The sequence below is a fragment of the Coregonus lavaretus genome (assembly GCF_964263955.1).
Source record: "Coregonus lavaretus genome assembly, contig: HAP1_SCAFFOLD_432, whole genome shotgun sequence".
Lineage (NCBI taxonomy): Eukaryota > Metazoa > Chordata > Actinopteri > Salmoniformes > Salmonidae > Coregonus > Coregonus lavaretus.
The window spans coordinates 1-13327 of NW_028157217.1; the positions used below are offsets into that span (position 1 = coordinate 1).

The following is a 13327-nucleotide window of genomic DNA, read 5'->3' on the forward strand; positions in this document are numbered from 1 at the left end:
TCTCTCTCCATCCATCTCTTCCTCTCTCTCCATCCATCTCTTCCTCTCTCTCCATCCATCTCTTCCTCTCTCTCCATCCATCTCTTCCTCTCTCTCCATCCATCTCTTCCTCTCTCTCCATCCATCTCTTCCTCTCTCTCCATCCATCTCTTCCTCTCTCTCCATCCATCTCTTCCTCTCTCTCCATCCATCTCTTCCTCTCTCTCCATCCATCTCTTCCTCTCTCTCCATCCATCTCTTCCTCTCTCTCTCCATCCATCTCTCTCTCCATCCATCTCTTCCTCTCTCTCCATCCATCTCTTCCTCTCTCTCCATCCATCTCTTCCTCTCTCTCATCCATCTTCCTCTCTCTCCATCCATCTTCCTCTCCATCCATCTCTTCCTCTCTCTCTCCATCCATCTCTTCCTCTCTCTCTCCATCCATCTCTCTCTCCATCCATCTCTTCCTCTCTCTCCATCCATCTCTTCCTCTCTCTCCATCCATCTCTCTCTCCATCCATCTCTCTCTCCATCCATCTCTTCCTCTCTCTCCATCCATCTCTCTCTCCATCCATCTCTTCCTCTCTCTCCATCCATCTCTTCCTCTCCATCCATCTTCCTCTCCATCCATCTCTTCCTCTCCATCCATCTTCCTCTCCATCCATCTCTTCCTCTCTCTCCATCCATCTCTTCCTCTCTCTCCATCCATCTTCCTCTCCATCCATCTCTTCCTCTCTCTCCATCCATCAGTGTATATTAGGATGAGATACACTACATTACCAAAAGTATGTGGACACCTACTCGTCGAACATCTCATTCCAAAATCATGGGCGTTATTATGGAGTTGGTCCCCCCTTTGCTGCTATAACAGCCTCCACTCTTCTGGGAAGGCTTTCCACTAGATGTTGGAACATTGCTGCGGGGACTTGCTTCCATTCAGCCACGAGCATTCGTGAGGTCGGGCACTGATGTTGGGCGATTAGGCCTGGCTCGCAGTCGGCGTTCCAATTCATTCCAAAGGTGTTCGATGGGGTTGAGATCAGGCCTCTGTGCAGGCCAGTCAAGTTCTTCCACACCGATCTCGACAAACCGTTTCTGTATGGACCTCACTTTGTGCACAGGGGCATTGTCATGCTGAAACAGGAAAGGGCGTTCCCCAAACTGTTGCCACAAAGTTGGAAGCACAGAATCGTCTAGTATGTCAATGTTTGCTGTAGCGTTAAGATTTCCCTTCACTGGAACTAAGGGGCCTAGCCCAAACCATGAAAAAGAGCCCCAGACCATTATTCCTCCTCCGCCAAACGTTACAGTTGGCACTATGCATTGGGGCAGGTAGCGTGCTCCTTGCATCCACCAAACCCAGATTCGTCCGTCGGACTGCCAGATGGTGAAGTGTTGCGCTTGGCATTGCGAATGGTGATCTTAGGCTTGTGTTCGGCTGCTCGGCCACGGAAACCCATTTCATGTTCATTTCACAAACAGCTCTTGTGCTGACGTTACTTCCAGAGGCAGTTTGGAACTCGGTAGTGAGTGTTGCAACCGAGGACAGACGATTTTTACGCGCTACACGCTTCAGCACTCTGCAATCCCGTTCTGCGAGCTTGTGTGGCCTACCACTTCGCGGCTGAGCCGTTGTTGCTCCTAGACGTTTCCACTTCACAATAACAGCACTTACAGTTGACTGGGGCAAATCTAGCAGGGCAGAAATTTAACAAACTGACTTGTTGGAAAGGTGGCATCCTATGACGGTGCCACGTTGAAAGTCACTGAGCTCTTCAGTAAGGGCCATTCTACTGCCAATGTTTGTCTATGGAGATTGCATGGCTGTGTGCTCGGTTTTATACACCTGTCAGCAACGGGTGTGGCTGAAATAGCCGAATCCACCAATTTGAAGGGGTGTCCACATACTTTTGTATATATAGTTTATGTCGAGAATACATTGGTATAATTGGTACTTTCTCTGCTGTTACAGTGCCTCCAGAAAGTATTCATACCCCTTGACTTATTCCACATTTTGTGTTACAGCCTGTATTCAAAAAATATATATATATTTTTTTTTTTTATAATCGCACCCATCCTTACACAATACCTCATAATGACAAAGTGAAAACATTTTTAGAAATCTTTGCAAATGTATTGAAAATGAAATACAGAAATATCTCATTTACATAAGTATTCACACCCCTCAGTCAATACATGTTAGAACCACCTTTGGCAGCGATTAAAGCCGTGAGTCTTTCTGGGTAAGTGCTCTGCATGGTGCAAGCAGATTGAAGTCAAAACTGTAACTAGGCCACTCTGGAACATTCCATGTCGTCTTGTTAACCAACTCCAGTGTATATTTGGCCTTGTGTTTTAGGTTATTGTCCTGCTGAAAGGCGAATGTATCTCCCAGTGCCTGGTGGATAGCAGACTGAAGCAGGATTTCCTCTAGGATTTTGCCTGTGCTTAGTTTCATTCCGTTTCTTTTTATCCTAAAAAAACGCCCTAGTCGTTGCCGATAACAAGCATACCCAAATCACGATGCAGCCACCACCATGTTTGAAAATAATTATTCAGGACATTAAGTTCATTTCTTTGCCACATTTTTTGCAGTTCTACTTTAGTGCCTTATTGCAAACAGGACGCATGTTTTTGGAATATTTTCTGTACAGGCTTCCTTCTTTTTCACTCTGTCATTTAGGTTAGTATTGTGGAGAAACTACAATGTTGTTGATCCATCCTCAGTTTTCTCCTATCACAGCCATTAAACTCTGTAACTGTTTAAAGTCACCATTGGCCTCATGGTGAAATTCCTGAGCAGTTTCCTTCCTCTCCGGCAACTGAGTTAGGAAGGACGCCTGTATCTTTATAGTGACTGGGTGTATTGATACACCATCCAAAGTGTAATTAATAACTTCACCATGCCTAAAGGGATATTCAATGTCTGCTTTTTTTTATTTTTACCCATTTACCAATAGGTGCCCTTCTTTGCGAGGCATTGGATAACCTCCCTGGTCTTTTTGGTTGAATCTGTATTTGAAATTCACTGCTTGACTGAGGGACCTTACAGATAATTGTTTGTGTGGGGTACAGAGATGAGGTAGTCATTCAAAAATCATGTTAAACACTATTATTTCACACTGAGTGAGTCCATGTAACTTATTATGTGATTTGTTGAGCACATTTTTACTCCTGAACTTATTTAGGCTTGCCATAACAAAGGGGCTGAATACTTATTGATTCAAGACATTTCATCTTTTCATTTGTAATTAATTTGGTATAAAAAAAATTACAACATAATTCCACTTTGACATTATGGGGTATTGTGTGAAGGCCAGTGGCACTAAATCTCAATGTTATCCATTTTAAATTCAGGCTGTAACACAACAAAATATGGAATAAGTCAACGAGTGTAAATACCTTCTGAAGGCAGTGTACATGCACAGTGAGTAAACAACAGTATAGAAACAGAACATGAGGTGACCAGCATCCAAAGTATCCAATTGTTGTACTTGAGTAAAAGTAAAAAATACCTTAATAGAAAATGACTCAAGTAAAAGTGAAAGTCATCCAGCAAAATTCTACTTGAGTAAAAATCTAAAAGTATTTGGTTTTAAATATACTCAAGTATCAAAAGTAAATGTAATTGTTAAAATATACTTAAGTATCAAAAGTAAAAGTATAAATCATTTCACATTCCTTATATTAAGCAAACCAGGGGGTACCATTTTTTAAATTCATTTTTTTACAGATAGCCAACACTCTAACACAATTTACAAGCAAAGCATTTGTGTTTAGTGAGTCCGCCAGATCAGAGGCAGTAGGGATGACCAGAGAGAGAGTCAGTTTCAGCTCTCTTGGGATATTCTGTCGTAATCGGTCCACCCAGATGGGTTCTCAGTTCATTGCACAGACAGAAATAAATATCTCTCCGGGAAGCAGAAGGGCGGATGTGTGTGTTTCATGATTAACGACTCATGGTGTAATTGTAGTAACAAACAGGAACTCATGTCCTTTTGTTCACCCGACCGAGAATACCTCACAATCAAATGTCGACCGTATTATGCTTACCGCCCCAATAGATCCACAGACGATGCAATCGCCATCACACTGCCCTATCCCATCTGGACAAGAGGAATACCTATGTAAGAATGCTGTTCATTGACTATAGCTCAGCATTCAACACCATAGTACCCTCCAAGCTCATCATTAAGCTCGAGGCCCTGGGTCTGAACCCCGCCCTGTGCAACTGGCTCCTGGACTTCCTGATGGGCCGCCCCCAAGTGGTGAAGGTAGGAAACAACATCTCCACCTCGCTGATCCTCAACACTGGGGCCCCACAAGGGTGTGTGCTCAGCCCCCTCCTGTACTCCCTGTTCAACCATGACTGCGTAGCCATGCACGCCTCCAACTCAATCATCAAGTTTGCAGATGACACAACAATAGTAGGCCTGATTACCAACAATGACGAGACAGCCTACAGGGAGGAGGTGAGGGCTCTGGGGTGTGGTGCCAGGAAAATAACCTCTCACTCAACGTCAACAAAACAAAGGAGATGATCGTGGACTTCAGGAAACAGCAGAGGGTGCACCCCCCTATCCACATCGACGGGACAAGAGTGGAGAAGGTGGAAAGCTTTAAGTTCCTTGGTGTACACATCACTGACAAACTGAAATGGTCCATCCACACAGACAGTGTGGTGAAGAAGGCGCAACAGAGCCTCTTCAACCTCAGGAGGCTGAAGATATTTGGCTTGGCACCTAAAACCCTCACAAACTTTTACAGATGCACAATTGAGAGCATCCTGTCGGGCTGTATCACCGCCTGGTACGGCAACTGCACCGCCCGTAACCGCAAGGCTCTCCAGAGTGTGGTGTGGTCCGCCGAACGCATAACCGGGGGCAAACTACCTGCCCTCCAGGTCACCTACAGCACCCGATGTCACAGGATGGCCAAAAAGATCATCAAGGACATCAACCACCCGAACCACTGCCTGTTCACCCCGCTATCAACCAGAAGGCGATAAGTGTGTGAATTGGACCATTTTCCTGTCCTGCTAAGCATTCAAAAAGTAACGAGTACTTTGGGTGTCAGAGAAAATGTATTGAGTGATACATTATTTTGTTTAGGAATGTAGTGAAGTAAAAGTACAGATACCCCCAAAAACTACTTAAGTAGTACTTTAAAGTATTTTTACTTAAGTACTTTACACCACTGCCAGCATATTCAAGTGGGAACAAGTAACTGAAACTGCTAGACGACTAGGCTGTGTCTAACCTCTGACCTCTTAGATAGGAACTATTACAGTTGAAGTCGGAAGTTTACATACACCTTAGCCAATTACATTGAAACTCAGTTTTTCACAATTCCTGACATTTAATCCTAGTAAAAGTTCCCTGTCTTAGGTCAGTTAGGATCACCACTTTATTTTAAGAATGTGAAATGTCAGAATAATAGTAGAGAGAATGATTTATTTCAGCTTTTATTTATTTCATCACATTCCCAGTGGTTCAGAAGTCTACATACACTCAATTAGTATTTGGTACCATTGCCTTTAAATTGTTTAACTTGGGTCAAATGTTTCGGGTAGCCTTCCACAAGCTTCCCACAATAAGTTGGGTGAATTTTGGCCCATTCCTCCTGACAGAGCTGGTGTAACTGAGTCAGGTTTGTAGGCCTCCTTGCTCACACACACTTTTTCAGTCCTGCCCACAAATGTTCTATAGGGTTGAGGTCAGGGCTTTGTGATGGCCACTCCAATACCTTGACTTTGTTGTCCTTAAGCAATTTTGCCACAACTTTGGAAAAATGCTTGGGGTCATTGTCCATTTGGAAGACCCATTTGCGACCTAGCTTTAACTTCCTGACTGATGTCTTGAGATGTTGCTTCAATATATCCACATATTTTTCCTTCCTCATGATGTCGTCTATTTTGTGAAGTGCACCAGTCCCTCCTGCAGCAAAGCACCCCCACAGCATGATGCTGCCACCCCCGTGCTTCACGGTTGGGATGGTGTTCTTCGGCTTGCAAGCATTCCCCTTTTTCCTCCAAACATAACGATGGTCATTATGGCCAAACAGTTCTATTTTGTTTTATCAGACCAGAGGACATTTCTTTAAAAAGTACAATCTTTGCAGTTGCAAACCGTAGTCTGGCTTTTTTTATGGCGGTTTTGGAGCAGTGGCTTCTTCCTTGCTGAGCGGCCTTTCAGTTATGTCGATATAGGACTCGTTTTACTGTAGATATAGATACTTTTGTACCTGTTTCCTCAAGCATCTTCACAAGGTCCTTTGCTGTTGTTCTGGGATTGATTTGCACTTTTCGCACCAAAGTACATTCATCACTAGGAGACAGAATGCGTCTCCTTCCTGAGCGGTATGACGGCTGCGTGGTCCCATGGTGTTTATACTTGCGTACTATTGTTTGTACAGATGAACGTGGTACCTTCAGGCGTTTGGAAATTGCTCCCAAGGATGAATCAGACTTGTGGAGGTCTACACATTTTTTTCTGAGGTCTTGGATGATTTCTTTTGATTTTCCCATGATGTCAAGCAAAGAGGCACTGAGGTTGAAGGTAGGCCTTGAAATACATCCACAGGTACACATCCAATTGACTCAAATGATGTCAATTAGCCTATCAGAAGCTTCTAAAGCCATGACATCATTTTATGGAATTTTCCAAGCTGTTTAAAGGCACAGTCAACTTAGTGTATGTAAACTTCTGACCCACTGGAATTGTGATACAGTGAATTATAAGTGAAATAATCTCTCTGTAAACAATTGTTGGAAAAATTACTTAGTAAATGTCCTAACCGACTTGCCAAAACTATAGTTTGTTAACAAGACATTTGTGGAGTGGTTGAAAAACGAGTTTTAATGACTCCAACCTAAGTGTATGTAAACTTCCGACTTCAACTGTATATGGACGAGCAATGACAGAGCGGCATGGACTAAGATACAGTCTGATGGTCTGGTAATAGAAGCTGTTCAACAGTCTGATGGTAATAGAAGCTGTTCAACAGTCTGATGGTAATAGAAGCTGTTCAACAGTCTGATGGTAATAGAAGCTGTTCAACAGTCTGATGGTAATAGAAGCTGTTCAACAGTCTGATGGTAATAGAAGCTGTTCAACAGTCTGATGGTCTGGTAATAGAAGCTGTTCAACAGTCTGATGGTCTGGTAATAGAAGCTGTTCAACAGTCTGATGGTAATAGAAGCTGTTCAACAGTCTGATGGTAATAGAAGCTGTTCAACAGTCTGATGGTAATAGAAGCTGTTCAACAGTCTGATGGTAATAGAAGCTGTTCAACAGTCTGATGGTAATAGAAGCTGTTCAACAGTCTGATGGTAATAGAAGCTGTTCAACAGTCTGATGGTAATAGAAGCTGTTCAACAGTCTGATGGTAATAGAAGCTGTTCAACAGTCTGATGGTAATAGAAGCTGTTCAACAGTCTGATGGTAATAGAAGCTGTTCAACAGTCTGATGGTAATAGAAGCTGTTCAACAGTCTGATGGTAATAGAAGCTGTTCAACAGTCTGATGGTAATAGAAGCTGTTCAACAGTCTGATGGTAATAGAAGCTGTTCAACAGTCTGATGGTAATAGAAGCTGTTCAACAGTCTGATGGTAATAGAAGCTGTTCAACAGTCTGATGGTAATAGAAGCTGTTCAACAGTCTGATGGTAATAGAAGCTGTTCAACAGTCTGATGGTCTGGTAATAGAAGCTGGTCAACAGTCTGATGGTAATAGAAGCTGTTCAACAGTCTGATGGTCTGGTAATAGAAGCTGTTCAACAGTCTGATGGTAATAGAAGCTGTTCAACAGTCTGATGGTAATAGAAGCTGTTCAACAGTCTGATGGTAATAGAAGCTGTTCAACAGTCTGATGGTAATAGAAGCTGTTCAACAGTCTGATGGTAATAGAAGCTGTTCAACAGTCTGATGGTAATAGAAGCTGTTCAACAGTCTGATGGTAATAGAAGCTGTTCAACAGTCTGATGGTAATAGAAGCTGTTCAACAGTCTGATGGTCTGGTAATAGAAGCTGTTCAACAGTCTGATGGTAATAGAAGCTGTTCAACAGTCTGATGGTAATAGAAGCTGTTCAACAGTCTGATGGTCTGGTAATAGACGCTGTTCAACAGTCTGATGGTAATAGAAGCTGTTCAACAGTCTGATGGTAATAGAAGCTGTTCAACAGTCTGATGGTAATAGAAGCTGTTCAACAGTCTGATGGTAATAGAAGCTGTTCAACAGTCTGATGGTAATAGAAGCTGTTCAACAGTCTGATGGTAATAGAAGCTGTTCAACAGTCTGATGGTAATAGAAGCTGTTCAACAGTCTGATGGTAATAGAAGCTGTTCAACAGTCTGATGGTAATAGAAGCTGTTCAACAGTCTGATGGTAATAGAAGCTGTTCAACAGTCTGATGGTCTGATGGTAATAGAAGCTGTTCAACAGTCTGATGGTCTGGTAATAGAAGCTGTTCAACAGTCTGATGGTAATAGAAGCTGTTCAACAGTCTGATGGTAATAGAAGCTGTTCAACAGTCTGATGGTAATAGAAGCTGTTCAACAGTCTGATGGTAATAGAAGCTGTTCAACAGTCTGATGGTCTGGTAATAGACGCTGTTCAACAGTCTGATGGTAATAGAAGCTGTTCAACAGTCTGATGGTAATAGAAGCTGTTCAACAGTCTGATGGTAATAGAAGCTGTTCAACAGTCTGATGGTAATAGAAGCTGTTCAACAGTCTGATGGTAATAGAAGCTGTTCAACAGTCTGATGGTAATAGAAGCTGTTCAACAGTCTGATGGTCTGGTAATAGAAGCTGTTCAACAGTCTGATGGTCTGGTAATAGAAGCTGTTCAACAGTCTGATGGTAATAGAAGCTGTTCAACAGTCTGATGGTAATAGAAGCTGTTCAACAGTCTGATGGTCTGGTAATAGAAGCTGTTCAACAGTCTGATGGTAATAGAAGCTGTTCAACAGTCTGATGGTAATAGAAGCTGTTCAACAGTCTGATGGTCTGGTAATAGAAGCTGTTCAACAGTCTGATGGTAATAGAAGCTGTTCAACAGTCTGATGGTAATAGAAGCTGTTCAACAGTCTGATGGTCTGGTAATAGAAGCTGTTCAACAGTCTGATGGTAATAGAAGCTGTTCAACAGTCTGATGGTAATAGAAGCTGTTCAACAGTCTGATGGTAATAGAAGCTGTTCAACAGTCTGATGGTCTGGTAATAGAAGCTGTTCAACAGTCTGATGGTAATAGAAGCTGTTCAACAGTCTGATGGTAATAGAAGCTGTTCAACAGTCTGATGGTAATAGAAGCTGTTCAACAGTCTGATGGTCTGGTAATAGAAGCTGTTCAACAGTCTGATGGTAATAGAAGCTGTTCAACAGTCTGATGGTAATAGAAGCTGTTCAACAGTCTGATGGTAATAGAAGCTGTTCAACAGTCTAATGGTAATAGAAGCTGTTCAACAGTCTGATGGTAATAGAAGCTGTTCAACAGTCTGATGGTCTGGTAATAGAAGCTGTTCAACAGTCTGATGGTAATAGAAGCTGTTCAACAGTCTGATGGTAATAGAAGCTGTTCAACAGTCTGATGGTAATAGAAGCTGTTCAACAGTCTGATGGTAATAGAAGCTGTTCAACAGTCTGATGGTAATAGAAGCTGTTCAACAGTCTGATGGTAATAGAAGCTGTTCAACAGTCTGATGGTAATAGAAGCTGTTCAACAGTCTGATGGTAATAGAAGCTGTTCAACAGTCTGATGGTAATAGAAGCTGTTCAACAGTCTGATGGTAATAGAAGCTGTTCAACAGTCTGATGGTAATAGAAGCTGTTCAACAGTCTGATGGTAATAGAAGCTGTTCAACAGTCTGATGGTCTGGTAATAGAAGCTGTTCAACAGTCTGATGGTCTGGTAATAGAAGCTGTTCAACAGTCTGATGGTAATAGAAGCTGTTCAACAGTCTGATGGTAATAGAAGCTGTTCAACAGTCTGATGGTAATAGAAGCTGTTCAACAGTCTGATGGTAATAGAAGCTGTTCAACAGTCTGATGGTAATAGAAGCTGTTCAACAGTCTGATGGTAATAGAAGCTGTTCAACAGTCTGATGGTAATAGAAGCTGTTCAACAGTCTGATGGTAATAGAAGCTGTTCAACAGTCTGATGGTAATAGAAGCTGTTCAACAGTCTGATGGTAATAGAAGCTGTTCAACAGTCTGATGGTAATAGAAGCTGTTCAACAGTCTGATGGTAATAGAAGCTGTTCAACAGTCTGATGGTCTGGTAATAGAAGCTGTTCAACAGTCTGATGGTCTGGTAATAGAAGCTGTTCAACAGTCTGATGGTAATAGAAGCTGTTCAACAGTCTGATGGTAATAGAAGCTGTTCAACAGTCTGATGGTAATAGAAGCTGTTCAACAGTCTGATGGTAATAGAAGCTGTTCAACAGTCTGATGGTAATAGAAGCTGTTCAACAGTCTGATGGTAATAGAAGCTGTTCAACAGTCTGATGGTAATAGAAGCTGTTCAACAGTCTGATGGTAATAGAAGCTGTTCAACAGTCTGATGGTAATAGAAGCTGTTCAACAGTCTGATGGTAATAGAAGCTGTTCAACAGTCTGATGGTCTGGTAATAGAAGCTGTTCAACAGTCTGATGGTCTGGTGATAGAAGCTGTTCAACAGTCTGATGGTAATAGAAGCTGTTCAACAGTCTGATGGTAATAGAAGCTGTTCAACAGTCTGATGGTAATAGAAGCTGTTCAACAGTCTGATGGTAATAGAAGCTGTTCAACAGTCTGATGGTAATAGAAGCTGTTCAACAGTCTGATGGTCTGGTAATAGAAGCTGTTCAACAGTCTGATGGTAATAGAAGCTGTTCAACAGTCTGATGGTAATAGAAGCTGTTCAACAGTCTGTTGGTAATAGAAGCTGTTCAACAGTCTGATGGTAATAGAAGCTGTTCAACAGTCTGATGGTAATAGAAGCTGTTCAACAGTCTGATGGTCTGGTAATAGAAGAAACCAAAACAGAACAAATCAAAACAATCAGACAACAGTAAACATTACACACACACAAGTTTTAAAAGAATAAGGACATTTAAAATGTTATATTAGAGTTAAAAATGATATTTAACATTTATTTTTTACTCTCTCACTCCCTCCCTTGCCCTCTCTCTTCCATCTCTCTTCCCTCCGTCTAGATTTACATGTTAGTCATTTAGCAGACGCTCTTATCCAGAGCGACTTACAGTTAGAGAGTGCAGAGTGCATACATTTTTATACTGGCCCCCCGTGGGAATCGAACCCACAACCCTGGCGTTGCAAACGCCATGCTCTACCAACTGAGCTACACAGGACTGTAAAGTTCCCAAACTTTTACACTCAGGCCCCCCTTCCTGCACTGGGGAAAGTCTCGCCCCCTCCTGCACTGGGGAAGGTCTCGCCCCCTCCTGCACTGGGTAAGATCTCGCCCCATCCTGCACTGGGGAAGGTCTTGCCCCCTCCTGCACTGGGGAAGGTCTCCCCCCCTCCTGCACAGGGGAAGGTCTCGCCCCCTCCTGCACTGGGGAAGGTCTCGCCCCCTCCTGCACTGGGGAAGGTCTTGCCCCCTCCTGCACTGGGGAAGGTCTTGCCCCCTCCTGCACTGGGGAAGGTCTCCCCCCTCCTGCACTGGGGAAGGTCTCGCCCCCTCCAGCACTCGCGCGACACGTCTATTTCTATGAGCACAAGCACTGTTCATTAGTAATATTATTGTAACCCAGCTGCTGGCGCCTTCAGTTCTGTTTCCTGTCTATATCCACTACCATGTCTCACACACACACACACACACACACACACACACACACACACACACACACACACACACACACACACACACACACACACACACACACACACACACACAGTCACACACACACAGTCACTCACACACAGTCACACACACACAGTCACACACACACACACACACACACACAGTCACACACACACATCTCTATCTTTCTCACTCACACACACGCACAAACACAGATCACACACTCATGTTCCATTGTTTAAAATGACTGTTTGTTTTCTGTCAACCCACAGCATAGCATTCCTCGCACTCCATTAGAGCCAAACATGTCATTCTACTTGTTTGTTCCTCTGTTCCCATTCTAACCTCTCCCTAACCTAACCAGCTCTGCTGCTTCCTAACCTCTCCCTAACCAGCTCTGCTGCTTCCTAACCTCTCCCTAACCAGCTCTGCTGCTTCCTAACCTCTCCCTAACCAGCTCTGCTGCTTCCTAACCTCTCCCTAACCTAACCAGCCCTGCTGCTAACCTAACCTCTCCCTAACCAGCTCTGCTGCTTCCTAACCTCTCCCTAACCAGCTCTGCTGCTTCCTAACCTCTCCCTATCCAGCTCTGCTGCTTCCTAACCTCTCCCTAACCAGCTCTGCTGCTTCCTAACCTCTCCCTAACCAGCTCTGCTGCTTCCTAACCTCTCCCTAACCAGCCCTGCTGCTTCCTAACCTCTCCCTAACCAGCTCTGCTGCTTCCTAACCTCTGCCTAACCAGCTCTGCTGCTTCCTAACCTCTCCCTAACCAGCTCTGCTGCTTCCTAACCTCTCCCTAACCTAACCAGCTCTGCTGCTTCCTAACCTCTCCCTAACCAGCCCTGCTGCTTCCTAACCTCTCCCTAACCAGCTCTGCTGCTTCCTAACCTCTCCCTAACCTAACCATCCCTGCTGCTTCCTAACCTCTCCCTAACCTAACCAGCTCTGCTGCTTCCTAACCCCTCCCTAACCTAACCAGCTCTGCTGCTTCCTAACCTCTCCCTAACCTAACCAGCTCTGCTGCTTCATAACCTCTCCCTAACCTAACCAGCCCTGCTGCTTCCTAACCTCTCCCTAACCTAACCAGCTCTGCTGCTTCCTAACCTCTCCCTAACCTAACCAGCTCTGCTGCTTCCTAACCTCTCCCTAACCTAACCAGCTCTGCTGCTTCCTAACCTCTCCCTAACCTAACCAGCTCTGCTGCTTCATAACCTCTCCCTAACCTAACCAGCCCTGCTGCTTCCTAACATATCCCTAACCAGCTCTGCTGCTTCCTAACCTCTCCCTAACCTAACCAGCTCTGCTGCTTCCTAATCTCTCCCTAACCTAACCAGCTCTGCTGCTTCCTAACCTCTCCCTAACCAGCTCTGCTGCTTCCTAACCTCTACCTAACCTAACCAGCTCTGCTGCTTCCTAACCTCTCCCTAACCTAACCAGCTCTGCTGCTTCCTAACCTCTCCCTAACCTAACCAGCTCTGCTGCTTCCTAACCTCTCCATAACCTAACCAGCTCTGCTGCTTCCTAACCTCTCCCTAACCAGC

General features: G+C 43.9%; 1 protein-coding gene across 1 annotated transcript in view; it reads left to right on the plus strand.

Moving 5' to 3' along the window:
- Nucleotides 1-12029: 12029 nt before the first annotated feature.
- The window catches only part of LOC311125674 (bone morphogenetic protein receptor type-2-like), a gene marked incomplete at its 5' end in the record, with an annotated part of 79333 nt that continues 78035 nt past the window's right edge, over nucleotides 12030-13327 (plus strand). Inside the window, one exon of the mRNA XM_084199703.1 lies at nucleotides 12030-12035. Coding sequence (XP_084055829.1) covers nucleotides 12030-12035 — 6 coding nt within the window. The remainder of the gene's footprint in view (nucleotides 12036-13327) is intronic.